Source organism: Aptenodytes patagonicus, chromosome Z (genome assembly GCF_965638725.1).
Source record: "Aptenodytes patagonicus chromosome Z, bAptPat1.pri.cur, whole genome shotgun sequence".
Classification (NCBI taxonomy): Eukaryota; Metazoa; Chordata; class Aves; order Sphenisciformes; family Spheniscidae; genus Aptenodytes; species Aptenodytes patagonicus.
The window spans coordinates 27,261,948-27,286,030 of record NC_134982.1 but is presented as its reverse complement, the minus strand read 5'-3'; the positions used below and the strand labels follow the sequence as shown (position 1 = coordinate 27,286,030).

Here is a 24,083-nt window from a genome sequence, read left to right as displayed (position 1 = left end):
TGACATTTTTAGATTATCTTTATTACTAGATATGATCAAAACCCACCTTCTCCACAAGGTAAAGTGAAATAGTAAGAAATACAGAAAAAGGGAAAGCAGTTACTATCTTTAAGATGAGCACTGATGGAAAGACATAACGAGGCCTTTTGCTGGCATCTCCTTTTTGCTATCTTGAACAAAAAATGAGCAGCTTTTTGTTGAAATTAACAGTACTCCCTTGAAAATTCTGGTCTTAGATCCAGAAAACAGCAAAACACATCTAGAAAATCTCCTATCTGATATTAGTAATATAATTTACAAATCCTTCCTATTTATGTGAATCAAAAAATCCACAATTTCCCCAAGAAAGAAAGAGGCAAAAAAGAGTGATCTCATCACTACATTCATATTTACAATCCAGCACATACTCAAAGACTCATGGTTAGATTTAGTCTGTTAGATTTCTTGAAAACCAATGTTCAGCTTTTCTTTGTAGAATAATATGGACTAGTTTTGTTTACTTATATAAAAGAAATCACCACTGATCTATACAGACTGTACAAAACCTATCGTGACCCTAAATACGTATGGTTCTGAGTTTAAGCTTACCTGCTTTGAGTTTGTTAAATAGAGTTTTGCGCCCAAATTTAAGATCTGCAACTTTACAAGATCATCTTCGTTAGTGAAGCTCTTGGCTGTCTTTCTCAAAACATCAGGTGCAATCTTTGGAACCCGTTCACAGTACTCACCGATGAGCCAGAGAATGCTGGCTCTGGCTACCGGAACCTGAGAAAACATTGAGCACTCTAAGTTAACACATTCACAAAGACTACTTGCATACTTGTACATGTTTGTGTTCAGTAACAAGTTAAACAAAATACTGTTTGAAGACAATTGCCATGCAAGAAATACAGTCCCAAATTAAATACTGTTCAATACGGCCACTGAGGTAGACTGAATATTCATACAAATGTAAGACACAAATCCTGCCCCAAAACCCATGCATTACAAGTTGACAAGACAAACAGAGCAGGAATGGAAACAGACGCACACAGAAGCGATGTGTGTTCACAGTACAAGCTGTTGGCAGTTGGGAAAAGAATCCAAGCCTTTGAGGTGTGGTTGGGAATTCTTGCCACCAGGTTACGCTAAACACCATGTTGAAACAAAACAGTGCTTTTTTGTGACTATATTCATATAGAAATGGTTTCCAACAATATGGCTTCCTCAAATCCTGACTATCTACTTTAAAAGCACAAGAATGTCTTTAAGACTACTGCTATCTTTTCTTCACTTTTATTTAAAATTTTATGACAGTAAGATTCATATTTTTGAAAATGTCCCAGGCCAGCTGAACACAGAATTTTGGAGAGACAGGAGTTCAAAATTAGGGTTCTCAATTTCTGAATAGGATCTAACCCCTTAACTGAAAACACTCTGACCAGAAACTTCACACAGGTCTTTTTGTTTTGGAGCTACTTGACTGTTTCACTGAAGTAACTGGCAGCAGCAGTTTTTAGATGAACTCCCAACATATGGCACTGACTTCAAAAGCACAGTACTGTCATAGTCAGAGGGGAAGCAAAATGGAAAAGCAAAGAAGGAAACAGAGGCTCATGCTCCACGCAGAGTTTAGCTAGAAGTAGTTAGGAGTTAAATGAAATAATATACACACACTCTTCTCAAAGGTGAGCTAGCCTGTATTACCTGGTGGTCAAATGAAAAATTCTGTCTGTGTTACATACCTCCCTGAAAACATTGTTTTCCTTCCTTGAGAGGAAGGAAGTATGAGATGAGAAAATTCTTCTAGGCAGAAGCATATCTTTCATAGCGTCTACAGACTGTGGTGCTCTCATGTTCCATACAGACTCTTGTTCAACAGATGTTTTTTCCCTAATATTTCAACATAACTGTTCTAACTTATCAAATGACTGACTGTAGTTTAGAAAAAAGGAAAGTTTCCAAACTGTAACTTCAATTTCAGCTCATTTTGCTGCTTTTTCTAAAAAAGTAGAAAACATTTGTACTAACACTTTCCATTACTCCCTACACTATACAGTGATCTTTTTAAATAAGCTTACACTTAAGCTAGCGTGAGTTCTGCCTTAGTTAAGATTCATAGGAGAAACAAGCTTTAGAAATTCAGCACTGTGGTTCTCAAAACACTAATTCTTAGCATCTTTTATATATGTTTTAATTACTTTTCCAGCATATGTCAGTTATTCATATATGAATATCTATTTCTCAGAATTACAATGGGAACCAACTATTAAGTATCCTACCCTGTACACACATAAAATTTGAAAGTACTGCTTTCCAGTTACATTCATAAAAGGTAACAAATGCAAGTAAACTACTAAGGTTCAGGACAGCAATTCCCAAACTATGGTCCACAGTCCCTAATAAATGTCCCACTAAGCCATACTAAAGAAATACTAATTATGTTCACAAGAAATTTTAATGATTAAACATGTTTTACTGCTCCAAAAAGTTTGGAAACAACTTTGAATAAAGTCAACCTGACAATATCTGCCTCTATACTTCACATTGTTGCAAATACACATGCCAACAAAAATATAAACTCTAAATATGGAAAAGATATTTAAGGTAGAGGTAACATAATGTCTTGACAGTGATATAACACAGTGATTTAACATACATTAATATACGTAAATACTGATTGAGACAGATGAATTTTTTTTTGTGAATTGACAAAAAAATTTAAATGGTCTTGGAACTCAGTGTGAGCGAGGGGAACAAGCTACTACACAACTGCTAAATATAAAAACTTTAAATGCAGTCAGAATATGTTCGCCTGTGAAACAGTAAGACTGATGCCATTACTGTACACTAATTTCAGAAGGGAAAGAGGTTATTTCTAATGTTCCAAAGGTTACACTGCATTAAGGCCTCACTCCCAATCTATTATTTTAAATTGGGCTAAAGAATAGTAATTGAGTGGTACATTAAATTTTCCAGTATTGGAGCAGTTCAAGTTGTCTGCTGTACAGATAGATACCTCTAAATAAGAATATATAGGCAACTTCAGATTTCAGTTATGCTAGATTTATTTTTCTAAAATATTTCATTACAGACTTGTAAAAATATTAGAATTCTACAAGAGATCACCAAGTACCACAGTTTGGGCAGCAGCCTATTAGAAACATCCCTTTTCCTATTATTGTCTTCTCATAAAGCAAAAATAGCTTACAGAGCACACCAATTTCAGTAATAGTATTAATTATGAAGGACAAACATCAGTATTGTACTTTTCCTGTTCAAACTCAGGACTACACTTTAAAACCACAATAAAATATATTTAAATATATTTAAACAGTGCGCATTTAAGCACAGTGTTTTACTCTAAAGCTTTTTTCCAGTTTGTAAAATGTAATTATTAGAGTAATAAACTAGTTTTAGAATGTAAAGCAAATAGACTAAACAAAGCCTAATTTGAAAAATAGTGACAATGGAAGACACATGAAATTTCTCGTGAGACTCTGCCTTTTAACCAGGTGGTTAGCTTACTATGTAAATACTGTATATATTAAACACAATTTTGTGCAACAAGAATCAATATCAATTAGAGACTTTCCACTTCCTGAGTGGAAGCCATTTTAATGAAAAGTGTATGTCGAACTGATGAACCCAATGTTTCTGTGTCACTGAATTCATCTGGGGTCAAAATCACACAGTATTTTCAGACTTCTTTTTCCCTGTTTAAGTCTTCCAGTCCTCAACCATGTAATATCAAGTGCATGATCCTGCAGCCGTTGTTTCCGGGGCATTCAAAACAGCAAACAAGTAATGAAGCCATTTCTAGACTTTCATTGCCTTTTCCAATATAGCTTAAGTAGGGACCTTGAATTGACAAAAATGCAGGAAATAATACTTTCATTATTCAGCCCTGCTCTGCACTATCCTCAAAGGCAAACAGGATTGTAAATTACTTTGCCTGATGTTTTATTCCATATGCCCTGAGCAAGTGGTTAAGTGCACTTTTTAAGCCTTAGTACCAGAAGACAGTTTCTACTGCCATTTTAACCTGTTACCTGTCTGGAGGAAAATAAATGGTTAAAAAATAAAAAAACAGCCAGACCTTCTCCCCTCAAAGCACGATTCTGATTACTTAGAGCAGTTACAGAAAGACATTATAAAGATTTTACAGATCATTCTAGGCAGCACAATTCAAAAACTGTTGTAGTTCTGCTCTAACCTTAAATAACATACTAGGCTAAAGTACAAGTTAAAATCACCAATTCTGGTTATCCACATTTGTCACAAAATGAGGAGATACCCAAATTGCAAATCAGGTCTAATTCTCTGCATCCAGAAGAAAATCTGCGTAGCGAGCAATTTTTTAAATTTTACTTGGAATCAGAAATGGAAAGAGGGATGAAGTTGATGACATGTCAGACTGGCAGCAAGAAGAAAAGGTACACAGGAAAGAATAGGAGTAAAAGACAAGTGTTGGTTTTTTGTTTTCAAATGGTAGACCTTCAAGGACTCCTCCATTATTTGAACCTCTACACATAAAATTCCTTTAAAAAAGGATTTCCACTGATGCCTGCCACTTCTTATATAGTGTACAGGTTTTGTTTAAATTGTGTTTTATTCAAGCTGAATACTTGTTTCAAGTTCAGTGTACAGTGTCCCTGGACACAATGTCCCAAAGGCCACGTATTCCTCTCAAATTCCAAAGCATTACATAGATATTAGAGCAAATTAAAAAAATGATCAAATTATGAGAATTGTTTATTAAGGCATTACTTACATAAAAGCTTAAAAATACATTATTAAAGTGTATCCTAGGGAAAAGAATGTGGCTAGAATCTGAAGCTTGCAGAACTGAAATACACGTGAACACATTAATGCCATACCTTGTGATACCTTCCCAACATTGAGGGAAAGAAGAACTTAAAGAAAGCAACCTGCCTCTGCTGTGAAGCCATATCAGAAACATAGCAATAAGCAGTATTTACATAGGAATATTGCAGAGGAACTTGTTTGTTATTGTTGGATGAATGGACAGAGCAGTGTCAAAAACTCCCAGTCACCTACTCTAGTGATAAGAATCCCACCCCAAACCAGTAATTAGTAATTCTTAATTGCTTCCATAAGTGACATGTTTTTCCCCACATATTAAGCTCTTCAAAGTTACATGCATCTATCTTATTTTTCCTCTAAATTTGCAACTCCTTATCCTGTCTTTATCCCATCAAGAAGTGTTCCTCCTCATCTCTAGACTAAGAAAACACTTCAGACTTCTCTCGTATTCTCACTCATATTCTAGAAGGAACTAGGAATAAGTCTGTAATGAAAACGAAGGATGTCAGAATTCACCAGCTATCAAAAGAAAAAAACCTGCCTTAGTAGTACTATAAGAGAAAGTCTGGAGAAAAATCACACCAGAACCACAAGATTCCCATCACCCAGAAAGCAATCTAAACTACTGGGTACAATGTACGATCATAAATTATTTTTCTAATATGAAAAAGGCAGAAACTAATTTGGAGACTACTGCAGCTTGTTTATATGAGGAAATACACAAATGTAGAACACCATCGAGACATTCTTACTCAGAGCTAATTTTGCTAGGTGGATTTACATTCATTCATTGCTAAAATGAATTAAGATCAATCAAAAGAGGCATACTTCAGATGTAAACAAAAATGTCTCACGTTAATCCAGTTTAATCGATGCAGTCTAACCAATCCACTTTAAAACTTAATTCAGATTAAATCTGCAAGTATTTGCACTTAGACAAATTCTGGACCATAGGTGTTTTGAAGGAAAGATTTTCTGAAAGAGTGGACTATACAACTATGACACATATTTGACGAGAGAATATTCTAAAAGCTTTTGAAAAAATCCCTCAACATCATCTTTGAAAATGTCATCCTTTACAGGGTGGAAAGGCACTCTCATGAATAACAAAGGACTAGATAATAGAAAAGACATAAACCCAGTTACAATGGAAGGCAATCATCAGATGTCCCACAGGGACCTATAGGGGAAAACATGCCATTCAACAGATCTGCAAGTAACCTAGAAGAGGGCAATCTAGAGAGCAGATAGTCTAAACTAAAACAGAACCTAAACAGTTGAAGATGACTTATTAGTGATACTTAAAAATTGGGCAGCAGTGATGCAGCTGGCACTGAAACATTAGTAACAGACCTTAAAAAAAAAAATTCTACACATACTGATGGACTCCAAACTATGTCTAGGGAAAAATATTGGAATCATGAATATTATCAGAGAATTGTAGAATTGGTAAGTCAATGCTCTGCAGAAGTAAGGCAGACAACCCCAGGAAAGTGAGATAAAAAATACAAAACAAGTAATATCATTATGTCACTGCATAAAATTTCTCTTTCATACTCTTGACTACTGTGCACACTTCTGGTCACCCCACTTCACACAAGTATCAGGAAAGACAAAAAGAAGAGGGAGAGGCTGATCAGAGACACTGAATATGAGGAGAGATTAGAATTTTTAGATTAGTAATTCTTAACTGTGTGATGATGTGGATAGCAAACTCAAGCTTCCCGTCAGCGGCTAAGAAGGTAGATTGAAGGTACATCACAATGAAGTTCCTCTTATCTTTAAATCCCTCTCCCTAAAGAACCAGTTTTTCGTGCTGCTGAAAAGGAGACTACTCTATTAAGAGGACTTTGGATGAAACCAGTATCACCCTTCTTTAAATGGCCCTTTCCCACATGCGTATTTTTTAAAACTCCTGTCACTCTAAAAACTATACACACAAAACGAATTAAGCCTACCTCAGAGTGAACACCTAGCACAAACTAGTACTGCTTAGATCTCTGGCCCACAACTTACTAAGTCATTAAATTGTAAAGCATGATGACGTTATTAACACATTAACAGCCAAATGGAAACATTTTTATGATTTCAATAAACAGAATTTTAAAGAGATCTAACTGTTCTCTTGCTTAATATCTTCAGAACACCATCAGACATGCATTTCTCAGTTACAACTTTTGAAATGTGTGGAGGAAAGGAGCTGGAATACAGCTAGATTGAGCTGTACTATGCACAGGTCTAGGTACTCAACAAATATCAGACACAAAATAGATCTCATAGATTGTTCCCTGGGCACACCTGAGATAAAAGTTTAACGTACCAGTTATAACATACAAAAGCAAAGGAAGAAAAATAAGTACTCTTTTCAGATATGTAAGAAACAAGCGCAAACTGAAATGGACCTAGTCCTAAGCTTTACTATAAATGAGAGTCAGTGGTCTACAAGAGCTCAGTAGTTTTTAATTGAACTTCCTAATATTTCTTATAGTTGGTTAGATATATTTAGGTAACTATCCATCCTATCACTTTCTAAATGGCTTCTGTAGATGAAGAAGATGAAGACAAGAATGAAGACAAGGTGAAGATGAAGACAAGAATGAGGAAATTTCAGATTGAATGACCTGAAAGAAACATTGCTACAAAAGATTTTTAGGCACCTCATCATTGACAATCACAATCTCAGGCTAACACAAGTGAAATTTATAACAACATGAATGAAAAATTCAGGCACCAACCCAAAAATGTATTCCATCCAGTTTACATCGATTTTGTTTGTTTTAGTGGCTAAGTATTCACCATTTACCTAAACTAAATCATGACAGAACCATCAGAAAGTTTATTTTTTACCTTAAGTGTTTTACTATTTATTTGTATTTAATTCTGTTCATGATTTCGGTTGTGTTTTACATAGTATTAAATTCATTACAACTCTAAAAAAACCCCCAATGAATTTCTTTGCCCACACTCCCTACCATCCAGTTACTTTCAAGTTCATTCAAGACCGTATCATTTGGCTGCTTCTCCTATGTCCAAATGCAAGAGTCCTTTAAAGACAGGGTATGCTCTTGCATAGAATAATCCCTTAAGTTTCAATCCCAATTTAAAAGTGAGCCCAGAAATACTTTCCCCAACAGAAGAGGTCAGGAAAAAAAAATCTGTGTAAAATATGTGTGTACAGAAGTGTGTGTGTATGTATATATATTGTATGTCAATGTAGTAAGGGTCAGGAATCCTTGCTTCGTGTCTCTGCATCTTACAGCAGACAAAAAACAAGGCAACTGTGTAACATCAACTCACAACCACTCTTGCCATAGTAAGATCAATGTTTAAAATACACATGCAGATGTCAGGAATTCCAGTAATGCTTTATTAAATGTTGAAATTTGAAACTCAGTTCCTCAGTAATTATATAATCCCAATACCACCTTCCTAAATGTGTAAAAATATGCTTATCCTTTTCAGAAGCATCTGAAGGGGTTGGGGGGTTGGACTAGATGACCTTTAAAGGTCCCTTCCAACCCAAACCATTCTGTGATTCTGTGAAGGAATACATCCATTTTCAAACATAATAGGTGCAAGTTATTTCAGGATAATGATATGGCATTCAAGTTATAAATATGAACTTCTTCCAAATTTATTCTTTAATCCAAAGTCCTAAACATACTGAGGAAGATAAATTTCTGGAAGTTATTATTAAAAAATTACAGGGAAAAATGTAGAACAAAATGTACAACAATCATCCTGGAGAGCCTGCAGCATCACTATCACTGCTTCCTTCTTGATTAAGAATCATGATTCAGATTTTGATTTTTAGTTTATTCCTATGATTGCTCTGTTCCACAACCTGTTCTCGTACTACTTACCATTTTCTGATATTCTGTACAACCTCATTATTGGAGAACATGAGTACGTCAAAGTAGTTCAAGTCCTGCATGTCTTTTTTTTCCCCTTATTCAACTTAAAAAAGGATTTTCTTTTCAAAAAAAATTCCTTGTATTTAAAACTTGAAATACTTACTCAGAAGTATTAATTGTATAAAATAGCTACAAAACCCTTTTAAGTGTTAACAGAATATTTAGAAAACAACTATTTTCCCCTGTACAGTATGTGGAAATAAGATGACAAACTCATTTGGTGAAGTGCCAGAAGATGGGTATAATAAGATTATACACAATTCATGAGATTGTAATTATCAATCAAAATATTGCACAAATTTTCTGAAAAAACAGGGGATTATTATAACATAGGTAATACTTATTTGATGTGTAATTAGCAGCAATATCTTATAGCCTCTTCTGATTCTGGATATGAGCAATCCAGTAGAATTGTATTTTCTTTACATCAGTTATAAAGTTTGATCACCAGCTCTTAGCAGCTGGTTTTATTTGTTTAATCTGTTCAGTAAGCATGAACTGAGAAGACCACATTTGCTTTTTCTTTTAGTATTCCAAACTTTGCCAAATTCAACTATGGAAAATAGAAGAGTCACTGATTTAGAAACTATTTACTGCTCCATCATCAATACATGTGTAATCATATGAAACTGAACAGTCCTATTTATAGCATCTACAGAAAAATAATTATTGACAGATCAAAATCTGTCACCTTTGGGGTATGTTGCAATAGGTAGCTAATGGTCTTCAGCCCTACACTATAATTTAGGATAGACCACTGAATGTTTTATCAATTAACTGGGACTGTGAGGAGAATTTGGGAAGTAAATATCGACATACCTAAATGTCAATTTAATCTAAGGATAGATAACAAGCAATAATGCAAATTTTACTGTTAAATGACACAGAATCTTACATACCCAGAAGATAAAAATGTGGCTTCAAGAAACATTGCAACACACTCACACCAGTGTGTCTGGTACCATGGAAAGGTCAGGTGATTTGGGAATAGGGAAAAACACTTAGAATAAAATTTTTTAAACTCCACCCAGATCAGTAAGACAACAGGCTGAAAATCCTCAAGTTAAGTGCTGCTTTGCCCTTATTTTCATTTCAATTTACCCACTCCACATTCTAAACCTGCTGTTCATCTTGGTCTAATGGTACTAGCCATACTCAACATGTCCAGGGGTCTCTTTCAAAATAGCTTCCCAGATCTAAGGCACATATTGATGCCATCTGATAGCTTCTATTTTATGTCAAAAATAAAAAATTATGTTGTATTTCTCTAATATATCTATTTCCATTTATGGCTCAAATTCAAAGGAGACGGTGTGATTTTTATCAGTCAGCAAGGAAAATAAGACACTGTGCACAAATACTCACTGTAATGTTATCCAAGAGTTTGGCCATATGCTTAATAATTTCACCATGGTGTGCTGGCTGGGTTTGCAGCAGTTTCTTAATGACAACAACACTTTCAGCAACTACAATTTCTGTTTAAGACAAAACAAATTATTCATTTTAAAAGCATTTATGCAAAAGAAAAAGCCATAAATAATTGATTGTAAAAGATGTTATCGGCTTTCGAAATATGCTTTGCAGAACTGAATTCTATTTACTTGGTAACAAAGACGTAAACCACTCTACTAAATAATACAAGTTCAGCTTCCAGAATCAAGTTATAAGCAGCAAAAAGAGGACAGAGAAATGTTCTAAATGTAAAAATATCATCCTATTACATACTTTTTTCAAAATTGTCTTTTAGTAAAGCTGCATTTTGTATTTTTCCTCTTCAAATTGAGGAACAGCATGAATAACATCTGTTTTTCATTGAAATTATGCATATTCATAGGCAATTTGCTGTCTGCATTAAAAATACAAACACTTGTTTAATTTTCAAAGAAATATACAATGTTAAAAGCAACAGCTCATTCATAAACAAGAGAAATATCTAAACATTTCCTTTGTACTTTTTCACCTTCTAAATGGTCTCTCTCAGGTCCGTAACCTAATCTCTAGTACATTCAAATGAAGCTTCTAAATAGCAAGCTGTTGTAAGATTTATGCCAAAGTCATGCACTGGAGTGCTTAACTACTGTAACAAGTAACATTCACAGCATGATCAACTTGTATGAAATGTACAATTTTTGAAGCTGAAAAAAAACCCACTGGTGCAGAGGTAAGCTTCTATGCAAGAGTAAACTCATGCTGTAAGGAAAGATGAAGGAAAGTCAAATACGGCCAAAGCTGAAACCAAAACAAAGACTACTGTAAGAGTTCAACATAATTCTAATTTTCATTTATACTAGAAAAAGGAAGTAACTATTTCTCCTTAACTATCAATGTTTAAAACAAAGAAGAAGCCTCACTACCATTCGTTAAACATCACAGAGGTATTCCTACATTTCAAGAGTTAATCTGACACATGGACCATTCATTCAGCAATCAAGCAAGCTGAAGTTTCCAAAGAATGGTATGGGGAATAGATCTCTAAATTTTTTATAATTTTTTTTTTCCTGAAAGCAAACCTCTCTGTGGAGAAAGGCTTTTCAAAAGCTCTGAGTATGCATCATTATGCCATAAGCCTCTGAAATGCTTAAATTTTAGCTTGCAGCTTTTTCTGTGATCCTTTATTTGACATGACATCTCCATCATTTTTCTAGACTATTTTCTTGAAGCAAGGTTAACATGTCTACTTCACATGGCTATTTCAGATGTCTCAAGACCTTGCACAATCCTACAGATCAATTTAATTTAGATTGTGTTTTGCCAGATACTAAAATAAGAAGATAATTCTCAAAATTTTAAAATTACATTCTGGAATATTTAGAGTGGGGGACATTGTAATGACTGTAATTGTGTTTTGTGATACTATTTAACAAGGAGAATGGTTAAGCAAAATAAAATTGAACCCAAAAAACTGAGTGGACATGAAGTCATTATTAAAAACACTTGTTGACAATGTAGAACTGGTCATGATAAAATGCAGTGCAGTAGATGAAGTGTCACCATAGGAACTACTCTAATGCAATCTGTGGGAGCAAATTTAAAGAACTGAACCAAAACTGTAAGCAAGTAAACTAGTATGGTTCCTTTACATGGGTCTAGATACCAAAAAAAAGTACAAACAAAAGCAAAATGAATTTGTATTAGAATAAGGACTGACATAGTCCAGAAAAAAAGAGGCTCTTTGAGGCTTGCTTTGTGCACATGAAGAATCCCAAAAATGAGCATGGAATAAGAGAGACACATCTGGGTTCAAACACAAAATAAAACCAAAAAGGGAAGATAAAATTGGCATTCTGAATGAGCAATAAGAAAACTTAAAAATATAACTCTGCTAGAATTATCAAAGAAAAAGTGCATACAAGGCAACGATAAATGAATGCAAGAATTTCAAAACAGAGTGTAAATTATATTATATCTAGAGAGTCATAAAAAGTAGATCAAATTCCTAAAATAAAGACTAAATATCACAGAAAATATGATCAGGAACGCCTTTACCAGTAAAGGAGACTACAAGAGGTATCAGCAACTTCAATTTTCACAAGCCACAGTAAAAATCTTAGTATAATTTCACTGCTAGTTTTCTTCAAATAATTTTGAAGCGATATGGAAATGACTACTCTGAGTAGGATAATCTCGGAAGACCCAGGGAGCATGACAACTTCTCAAAAACCTAAAATACATTCAGTCATACAATGTTCCATTTTGCCAAGTAATTATGTATACAAAAAATTAACAATGTAGCAGACAGTAACTTGTGGGGACCGAATTACAGACTTTTTCAAAAATGAGAATTTGGCCACATTATAACAGAAACTCAGAAAAAGACCTTAGCAAGGAGTGTATTACCAGAGAACATTAAAAAGCTGCATTCTGAAATACTACATTTGATACCATTGATGTTGAACCAAATTTTCTTCCACTTACATTAACTGATACTTGCAGAAACTAAAACATGCAACTGAAGACAAATTTAGCCACAGTCTATAATTTGTAGAATCACTATTTCTAAAATCAACAAAACTGCATCAACTGTTTTTGGAAGGAATATACCAATTGAATCTCATAGCAAGGCTGTACAAGTGATTAAGTGCACCCTCAGCAAATTTGCAGATAACACCAACCTGAGTGGTGCAGTTGATATGCCTGAGGGACGGGATGCCATCCAGAGGGACCTGGACAAGCTCGAGAAGTGGACCCATGTGAACCTCATGAGGTTCAACAATATGAAGTGTAAGGTTCTGTGCCTGGGTCGGGGCAACCCCCAGTATCAATACAGGCTGGGGGATGAAGGGATTGAGAGCAGCCCTGCAGAGAAGGACTTGGGGGTACTGGTGGTGGAAAAGCTGGACATGAGCCAGCAATGTGCGCTCACAGCCCAGAAGGCCAGTCATATCCTGGGCTGCATCAAAAGAAGCGTGGCCAGCAGGTCGAGGGAGGTGATTCTGCCCCTCTACTCTGCTCTGGTGAGACCCCACCTGGAGTACTGCGTCCAGCTCTGGAGCCCTCAGTACAGGAAAGATGTGGACCTGCTGGAGCGGGTCCAGAGGCGGGCCACAAAAATAATCAAAGGGATGGAACACCTCTCCTGTGAGGAAAGGCTGAGAGAGTTGGGGTTGTTCAGCCTGGAGAAGAGAAGACTCCAGGTACACCTTATTGTGGCATTTCAATACTTAAAGGGGGCTTATAAGAAAGCTGGGGACAGACTTTTTAGTAGGGCCTGTAGTGATAGGACAAGGGGTAATGGTTTTAAACTAAAGGAGGGTACATTCAGACTAGATATAAGGAAGAATTTTTTTTACGAGGAGGGTGGTGCAGCACTGGAACAGGTTGCCCAGAGAGGTGGTGGATGCCCCACCCCTGGAAACATTCAAGGTCAGGTTGGACGAGGCTCTCAGCAACCTGATCTAGTTGAAGATGTCCCTGCCCATGGTAGGAGGGTTGGCCTAGACGACCTTTAAAGGTCCCTTCCAACCCAAACCATTCCATGATTCTATGATTATTTGGGTTATTAGAAGGTTATGCAAATGGTTAAAACTAAAGTTAAAAGGCAATTATTAGAGCTAAGTATCCAGACAAACATTAAGTTTCTGCTTTTCAGAACTGCCTGAAGTCTAAGCTTTTACCTGGTTTTACTAATTTTTCCATCCTTATAACGTAAATAACAGACTCTGAAACCACGTTAATACATATAAACTGAATGCTACAAGGAGTTGGTTTTCTTTTACGTCATTCTAACAGTAATTCCAATAGATAGGTAGTAGTTACCTGACGTATTAACAGTTCCAGTGATTTTATGACTTGCCTGTTCAAGTTTGTATAGATTAGTAGGAAAAAAATTGTTTTACGTATACATCCTACAATTGTGTTTACATTCTCTATTATCCATAACCTGCAACTTTCAACAGAAAATGAAAATCACCCATCTGAGAAAAACCTGCAGGATCTCTGGTATATGGACTACAGACAGACAAAAGAGACTTCCTATAATCCCATCTGTCTCTTACATCTAAAATGACTTTTATGTCATAGTGGGGCCAATGGTCAGCTGAAATTATCAAGGCAATTGCTTAAAGGAAATGCATCAATCAAATGCCAAACGTCACACCGAAGAGCCAAAATAGCTTTTCTTTTTGTACTGCCTTCAGCAGACAAGGAAGGAAAATAATTCTCAGCCCTCAACATGGCTTCTGGGAACAAGGCTCTGGGGAAGTTGAGAACCACTTTTGAAATTTTCTTTGCATATTTATGACTGCTTTATTTAAAGTCAAATTTCCCCTACTCAGGGAAGCTGGGGGCTATGGTAAACAAACCCCACATTTGAATCACAGGAGCACATACAGAAACCAAAAAGTTCAATGATGAGACACTCAAAGAGCTCTGTGAAGAGTTATCCCAGCTGGACCTGACTGACTCTTGAAGAGACTGTTTTGTGTGATGACACTCTGCCTCTCAGCACCGAAGTTCCAGAATGATAAATGGCATAGCTCCTGTGCCAGATAGAGCCAAGACATCTTGTCTGTTGGGTTGTATCTACAGTAAAGACCTTTCCAGAACAAGAGCACAGAATTAGAAGGCAGTTTTGCCACAAGCTTGTTCTTCAGGATTCTATTCTGATTTGGTAAAATTAATTTGGTCACCTCTCCTGCACTCAAGTGAATTCCCCATAATAAGAAAACAGTGCAGAGAAAGCAGAGCCAAGACTGCTTTCAGGGACCTCAGAACCTGCTGGACTTACCAGCTTGGGCTTCATGCTATGCAAAGGCAGCAGAACTGCTTCCAGGCTTCAAACAACTATGGAAGTGGCAACACGGCAAGCAGATTGCTTGCACACTTTAAGGGTAAAAGTCAGAGGAAAGCAAGATTAACCAAGACTTTTATATCTATTCTCTTACACATGCTAAATCTTTTTTTCTCCCTTACCATGCCCAAAACTCTTCTTATGTTCAGTAAGCTGTGACTATCGGTAATTTCCTGCCACCTGAGGAAAGGTACCATGTAAATTATACCATTCTATTCATTCCTTGAAAGAAGGAATAAAGACACTGCAGCTATGGTAAAGCAATTTGCCAGCTGCCAGTTTTAAAAGATCCTCAATATATCCTTTGCAGTCTTTCAGAACAGTAAGCACAAGAAGATAATTTTATTTGCTAGACAACTACTTAGAAACAGTCAAGAAAACTAATCTTGTTGAGACAGACCTTTGTATACATGCACATGCATATGTGTGTGTATATATATATGGAATTACTTTGAAGAAGATATTAAATTGAGAAGCTATCATAATAGAAAAAAAAGGCTTTTCCTCTCATCTTGGTTCCTTCTTAGCAAAAAGAAAAACAAAGCAAGAAAACGGAAAGAAGGATTATTAAGTAACAAACTCAGTATTCTGAAGTGATAAATCTATTATTTTATTTAAGACAGAAAAAAATGGGGATTTGTACATGCTGAAAGGAGCCTATTGACCTCGAGGAATATTGCTAGTAGAATTAAGCAGAATCAAGAACAAGCTTTGAAGCTTGTATTTTTAATATGGTCATTGCTAAATGTAATACAAAAAGGTGCACCATGCAGACATGGCCTTCTAAGACAGACATTTTAAACGCAGTTGATAACCAGAAAAGCATAAAGGGACATAAGGCCTGGAGCACTAGGAAATTAAAGTTACATATATTAAAACTGCCAGGCTATACACTGAGGCATCTCAGGAATTTCTGATACAAGGTGAAGTGGGAGAGAAGGAGGACTCGTAGTTCACAAACCAAATAAGAGAAAGCTCTGAGTGTATCAGTGGGTCACAGGATGACTGTGTGCTGCCAAAGTAATGTCCTGAATAAAGGCTTTCTTCGCATTACCATGAAAAGTATGTCCGGTAGATATGGAGAGGAATTAATGCTGCTTTTCAAACCTTAGGGTAGATCTCACCTGTGTTCTCTGAACAACCCTAATTACTCCAGGCCACCCAAAACCCATGCCTTCCCTCCTTCCTGACATTATTATTTTTAACTACAGCTTTCTTAACTCTATTTCCAATATTTAACCATATTCATGTAGACTGTACATTATATAATAATCTTCCGATTCTCTTACTGACTTCTGTGCAATATTCATTGATAATTGGTAAGAATATACAATATTATCAGGTATTGATTTACAGTGCTGCTATATCCTATTTGACTTTATCTGCTCCTTGTTGTGTTCCTTAGTGACTTGCAACTCCGTTTCACTATATAAAAATAACAGAAGGCTAGATTACAAAATCAAGCCAGATTTGGGGCCATTTATCCTAAAACTATTTAATGTTTTTTCAGTTAGGCATTGATGCACTAAAAACCCCAACATTCCAAGCTTTCAGCACCCTCTACAGGCTAACTGTTTTGATGCAGCCAAACATGTAACAGTAAAACTGCTGTCATTTATGATAATCACAACAGCAGACTTTAATGATCATGGCATTTTGAGAAAAAACAGGTAAACATGTAATTGCAGGCCACAAGGAATTAATTTCACTAACAGAAGAGGATATAAGTACCCAGTGATTATGAGAGCCTCTTGAAGCAGCACCCAGAATCACTATTTTTATCCAGTCATGTCAGCTAAATTCTTATAAAAGTCAACTCCCATATTCTTTTCAACGCGATCTGCTCTTTGTGGTTCTCATTAAGAAAAGGTTTCATGCCATCAGCTGCTCAGAAATCAAACAGAACATTTAGCTTACCATCCCTGTTGGACAGCAAACATACGAGGCCGTTAAGGCATGTGTCAGTCACTTCAGCGATGTTAGTTGCGCATCTGCCTATAGCCTGAATTGTAGCTGCAGCAAACTGTTTATCTTGGCTTTTCACGTAAGTCTAAGGAAACAGGATTTTCATTAGTCAATACATAAGTCTTGTCAACCAAAGACCATATTATCCTCATAAGACAGACATACTGTATAATAAATTCAATCTATAAAGCTACATTTCACATTAGAAGTCACAGTTTTTTCACCTCATTGTCACTTTTAGAACACATTTTCTTGCTGGCTTTCATCACCCATGGCCATGCAAACCTCTGATTTCCAGAAAGCTTGGGGCAGGGGGCAATTACCCAAAAACAGCAATTAGTTTGTGTGCAAGGTTGGAGGAGTTGATGAGCTCTCTCTTCAGACAGGTTTCAGTTCATTTAACCAGGAGCATCTGTGAAACTATGAATAACCTACCTGCCTGAGAACCAGTACCTTTCAGAGAAATCCAGCCAGAGAACTGAAGCAGTGAAAATAGATGTCATAAGCAAAGAGGAAAGAAAGAAGGACAGACACTGTTTCACAATACAGGCCAAACATCTTGCTGATACATATACAGATATTGGAGATAATACTATTTCATCAAATGACTTACAGAAATGAGGTTTGGCAATAAATGATAATGGCCAAATATTGCTAAAATTAAGACACTATCATCTAGTGACTTACAGTGTCAGTCAGGTTCATAGAATTTGTTTTAAAGAATTTGGAATGACTGAGTTTCGCATCTCTTTTTTTTTTTTTTTTGGTAGCTGGAAAGAGTGAGAAACAAAACATTGAACTCCTTTCCACATATAAAAAGCTTCATTATCCGTTATGATATGAGACAGTTTCATATCCATTCTGAGAACACTTTATCGTGGAAAAGACTTTAACGTGAAAAATTTAAGACTAAAAATCTAGATGAAACATCCAATAATGGCAATTGGCCGACAGAGAGCGTTTCATATAAAAAGAATACACTTTTGCACAAACCTGAAATTCTCGAAGCAGAGTTGATATGTTGGCTTCATTTGCTAAATTCGTCAAGACTTCAAGCTACAAGAAGAAAAACAGATATTTTATCAAAAGCTAAAATAAAATATTATAAACAGTACTACATATACACTATACTTTTACTGTATATAAATAAAAGATAATACTACTAAAAATACCACTTAGAATTCAATAGAGTATACCAGATTTCAGTATAAACTGGTAGCAGCATTGCACTCAGGAGGAATATTCTCCTTGCAAGTACACGCAAGGTTTTCAAAGCAGGACTGTAGGGTTCAGTGATGCATTTTCTACGAGCTCTAGCTTTAGTGTTGCATTGCATATCAAATAGGCTTGAAATACTTCTGGCACCATGGTTTCCAATGTTATACAACAGGCCTTAGCGTATAAGAACCATGTGACACTGTAAGAAGAAATAATGGAAATCACAACTGCAGCTGGGGAGAAATAAAGTGTCCATTATATTCAGATGAACTGCAAGACCTTTAAACTCAGGAAACAAACAGTTGCATCTACGAGACTCCTCAGATCTTAATCAACATCATCAGACCCTGAAAGGCCTCTTCTTTGCTCCTGGTGAACAAGGGCACGATATACAACACTTGGCATATATTGTTCAGATGCTATGCTTCCAGGTTGTTTTAGCTTTGAAGAAGAAGGAATTCCAATACAATCTGAATGAGGTAAACTGAAGAAAAAGACAACTCCGTCTCTGTAAAGGGAAGTCATGCCTCAGGAATCTGTTGGTATTTTTTGAGTTGGATGCACACAGACGATGACATTTAATTGATACAGTCCACCTGTACTTCAGAAGCAATTTGATATGACCTGTCACCAAAGGCTCTTAAAGATACCTATCTAGCATAGAATACAAAGCAAGTTGATAAATGAGACAGAGGAACAGGCAGGAAAAAAAAGAGACTATTTTACAGTACAGGAAGACTATCAATGGAATCCTACACGTATCTTTGTTGGTCTTTTCCTTTTCAACATATTTATATATGAACTATGAAAGTAATGAGAAGACAGGTGACAAAGTTTTCTGCTGATGCTACAGTTTTCAGAGAAATGAAGACAAAGGCTGACTAAGAAAAGCTGCATAAAAACTTAAAACATTAGGTGACTGGTTGATAAAATGGCAAAAAAAATTCACCACAGATAAATGTGATGTTCATAATTGGGGGAAAAACCTTAACTTTACAGAGAATGATAGGCTCTGAGCTGATTACTACTAATTATAACTGAGAATTTGTGGTTAAAATAGATAACCCCATGAAAATATAAGCTCAATGCTAAGCAGTGATCAAAAAAGCAAACGTTGGGAAAGAAACAGAGAACAAAAGAGAAGTCTAAACAGTGCAGCAGATGAATTCCAGGGTGCTCCTACATCTTAAATACTGCCATAGGTCTCATCCTCCTACCTCAAAGCAGATAGGATGGAACTATGGGAGTAGGGAGTGGAGAAAAGCACAAGATTTTCTTATGTATGTAACAGTGTAGGTTGTCCCAAATTTTTCAGCCACCAATAAAGAACTGAGACAATGAAAGGAAAAAACACAATTTCTACTCCTCTACCTCTTCAACATTGTATATCAATTAATATGGGAATTTAAATATCTCAACTTTCAATTACTTCAGGAGTGACTTTTCCTGGATAACACTAAGTCTTACTAGTATTCCCAACAGTTTTCATAATCATTAAATGTGGGGTAGATCTTTTTGCCTCCAACTGCCTCAAATTTACTTAATGTTGGACTAATAAAAATATGACGGGTTGGGCATAGCCATCTTGGACTGCACCACTCTGCACATGTAATGAGGGTGCAACATGGATGTAAAATGAAAATAAGAAAAAAATAACATTTAAGAAACCTGTGCCTTCCACTCCTAAACACAAGTGCCTATGACAATCTAAAGCAAAACAAGAGGAAAGGCACATACTAGTAGACAATTTTTTAGTTATTGTTTTGTCAAGGATTTCACGTCCATTAAAGACTAAGAATAGAGAAAACAAGATGACGACAGCCTAAAACATGCATTGACATGTGGTCTTGAGGAAAGCATAAAGTGCTTCTAATGTCAAATGCTGACTTGAAAGAGAATTTGGGACTCTTAACACTGTCCCATTTTGTTCAGGGAAACAGATTTAAACTCTTTTTAAGATAACAGGATCAAAGACTGTGTGATTTCATTTATCTTCATTTGAGAAGATTCTTCCTCCATGAAAACAGTCAAACTCTAAACGTTTGAATGGCTGATTAGATAAAAATAGTAGTGCTCTGTACCACTGCAAGGTACCAAAAGCTGTAGTGGAAAACATAGGCCATATGCCATCTGCAACATGGTAACAAGAGAACTTTCAGATAGCCTGACAAGCCTGAAGGACTCTTGTGGACTTAACTAAAAGCCACAACTCTACACTTCTTAGTGAAAGAAAAGGAACAGCACAGAATGATGTATGTCATATCAGTGCAAGAAAATTTTACCTTCCTGTTGCAAACAGATTTGTCCAGTAATATATAGAAGAATTTGCTTTTAAACTCACCTTCAGTGTTTTGATCATTGTTGGATCAGTTGATCTAACATAGAAACTCTTCAGATAAGGTTCGAACATGCCCTGAAAAGCAGAACATATTTAAGTAGCTCGCCTGTGTTTCAGGCGTGTTTCATCACATTTCAAAATGTGATTTAGAAAATTCTAAATATGGTATACCTTTCTCTGAATTGACATAGTGGCAATATTTTGCAGAACAATATATTGCACCTCCCTAGAATTTGAAAAGAAAAACAAGAGTTATTCTGCACAATTACAGATACATAGAATAACGCAACATGGCAAAGAAAGTCCAATTCTATTTGAATCCAAAGTTACTTATACATTTGACTTGGCACAAACATGGAAGGAAAAAGCTTATTGCTAACTGCTACAAGTTCATCATCTGCTTCAGAGGAAGATGCAAGATGAAACCAGGCTCTCATTTTTAAAAACTTCAATATGCAAAAAAAATCACTAACACCCATGCAATGGTGCAATGCTTCTTGTAGGCCTTGGGTCTTTGTTTAAACCAAAAATTCGTTTAAAACATCACTATTCTGGCATGTCCGGAAATAGCTCACAAAACCTTACATTTTGTCCACCATCTTAAAACTTAAATATTTTAGGATGACGCAGCTGAGAACAAAAACACATGGGCTTTATCTGTAGAGTGGAAATGACTGCATTAGTTACAAGAACAGCTAATCCTTGCTAGAAAGAATTGCTATGACTTTTTTGGTCTCAAAAAAATTTCCTAATAATTCTCAAAAAGGGCTAGGGTCTCCTGTGACTTAAGAGCATACACCAGTAGGCATATGCATCTATCAAAAAGCAGCACTTTAACATAATAGACTTTGTCAAGATACAGACAACACAAAAATATTAAACATATTCGGAGGATATTCTCATCATTAATGTATTACTTTAAAAGCCTCAGCAGGAGTGAGCAAAAAGAAATCTGGGTACTAGTCTAAAGCTTTTAAACTACAAAGTTTCTGCCACCAATTGCTTAAAAACTAAGTAATAATTTATACGCAATTTTTCTGAACCACGAGTGCTCAAATTCTTTCATGATGCAAATCACATCCTAATGGACGAATCATCACATCCATTACCTCCTCTTATTCAAAACTGTCTAATAGCCCTGTGGTAATTACAGCTGTTGCTTGCTAAGTAAAGTAATAACAGAGAAGTACTTAATATCTTTTAAACCTATTTTTATGTAATTCTTACATAGGTACATGGAAATAGTCAGCTGCACATGATGAACGAAGACTGGAAATTGCTATGAAATGCTGTTCCAGGCACTCTCACCCTAACTAGATTATAGCGTATTTGACATTAATTTAAAGGCCATAGGCACATAACTCCAAGTGCAAACAGCAAAAGCTTATTTCAAAGTGGCTCTAATAGCAGAAGTGTTTCACACAGACTGGTAACAGAGAACAGACAAGCCATTCAACATAGAAAAATCAGAAGACTAGTGCCATTTTAGGCACTACTGAAGTACAGGAAAGATGTGACTTCTCTTTTGATGAAATTTGAGTATAAATGAGCAATAAACAACATGCAAAAATAATCCTTTCAACCTGTGAGTATGAGTTTAGTTCTATACATTACCTGTACATATGCCCAACTGCTTAAGCCATTTTACTTATCTTTGTATAAAGAGAATGGGAAGCATACTGTACTATAAAGCCAAACACAAATACAACAGTGATTCATTTTTATCAGAAATAAAAGCATGAATACTCTACCAAGCCCAATTTTACTTCTTTACTAACTTTTAAATGATAGAGACATTAGCCACGGGTGAGCTGCAGAGGTTTACAGAGAAAGAGCTCTATGGTGACCGGGCTTACAAAAGTTAAAGCCCATCTAAGACGAGTAATCTTGTCAGACACAACAAAAAGGATTTTTTTTTTTTTTAAGCTTTTTGTCTGTTTGATGTGACCAACTTTAAAAAATAAATCATTTTCACAGCAAAATTCTAGCCAAAAATACCATGTTTAGTTAGAAAATTATTCTGAAAAAACATCTTAATATTCTGTCTCCTATCACCCCTTTAAGGCTTTTCATACAGATACATGGAAGTTCAAAATCTAAAAACTGAGGGGGAAAAAAACCACTTTTATGCAGCTTATTGTCATAACATGCTAAAACTATCAAACACAAAGAAAAAAAGAATATTATCAATCTTATGAAACATGTGGCCAGTGAGACCCTTCACAGGAAAGTAGACAAGGTCACATTGTAGATGATAAAGTCAAAATTAGATGTCCTGAATGAAATATAAACTTGTTCTTTAAAAACAGTTCAAGGATTAAGGAAACATAGGGGATTCAGCAGCATCAAGTGGTATTTTAATAACATGTTTCTTAGTTTCTCTGTCAGCAGTAAGTCTTCAATATAAAATGCAGGAAAAGAAAACACAAATCTGAAGACTTCTTTAGTGCCTAGCAAGACCGTAAGGAACTCCAATATAATTAAATTTCCAATAACTTCCAATAATTAAAACAATCAAGAAACTAAGCAAACTAGTTAGTACTGCCTCTATTTGTATGCTAACTAGGCAGCCGTGATTCTTCTCAGAATGAAAGTCATAATGAAGAATGAAACACGATACTAAATGATCACTGGATGTAATACTGAAAATGATGGAATTACTTTTAATGATCCTCATTTATTGAGTAAAAATTAATATTACAGGACAATTTTAAAATGAAATTCTAATAGAGCAATAGTTATATGCTTATAACTATGGCTAAACAATTACGTACTAAAAACTCTCACAAAAAAGTAGACATAGCAATGTAAAGTACAGACTTGACCTACCTATTACTACGGAGTAAACGCACCAGTGACTTAGAAACAATACCAGCTTCAGATTTTGGTGCCAAATGCCAGTAAAGCTGTGCAACTGCCATTACGACCTAAAAGAAGAACATTCAGAACAGCATGTTAACTTCAAATCATCATACATATCTATCACATTTGCTTCAGACCTGCAGAACTACCAACTCACTTCAGGTGAGCAAAATGCATACCCACATTCTTCAAAATCAGCAAAGCAGGTTGGGGGAAAAACATCAGAAGAAAGATATTTTTATTTCTAAAATCAAAGCTAATTAAGTACCTCTCCTTCCTCCCAGTATTTATTGTATACTACAATATATAGAAAGACAGAGGAAGAGAGACGAAGAGAGAAGAAGTGTAGGTAATTCAAATTGTAAACATACTGATATCATCCTTAATAAGTCAGTATTGCTAACATTAGCTGTACAAATTAATGAGGAAATACTGTTTAAAACTTCTGCAAATTTTGTGCTTTTTTTTTTTTATTAAATACAGGTTCAGTATTACCTATTATTCAGTTTCCACTGAAAATCTTTCATTCCATTATTCTATTATGCAATTTATAAAATTACAGCTGCCTTTACTGGCAACTTCTAAAGTCTCAAACCCAACAGAAAGTAAAAACCACAGGGTTGTATATCAACATCCTGGCTAGCAAAAAGCAGAAGACTGAGATATAAGCAACTTAAAACCCATACTTCTT

At 35.6% G+C, this 24,083-nt stretch overlaps 1 protein-coding gene across 5 annotated transcripts in view; it reads right to left on the bottom strand.

Moving 5' to 3' along the window:
- AP3B1 (adaptor related protein complex 3 subunit beta 1) overlaps window positions 1-24,083 on the bottom strand; it is a 169,445-nt gene that overhangs the window by 73,807 nt on the left and 71,555 nt on the right. For all 5 annotated transcript variants that reach the window (XM_076363229.1, XM_076363228.1, XM_076363227.1 and 2 more), the window contains 7 exons: window positions 23,360-23,457; window positions 20,702-20,756; window positions 20,534-20,605; window positions 17,968-18,030; window positions 16,927-17,059; window positions 10,086-10,195; window positions 589-765 (listed from right to left, as the gene is read on the bottom strand). In XM_076363229.1, coding sequence (XP_076219344.1) covers window positions 589-765; window positions 10,086-10,195; window positions 16,927-17,059; window positions 17,968-18,030; window positions 20,534-20,605; window positions 20,702-20,756; window positions 23,360-23,457 — 708 coding nt within the window. The remainder of the gene's footprint in view (window positions 1-588; window positions 766-10,085; window positions 10,196-16,926; window positions 17,060-17,967; window positions 18,031-20,533; window positions 20,606-20,701; window positions 20,757-23,359; window positions 23,458-24,083) is intronic.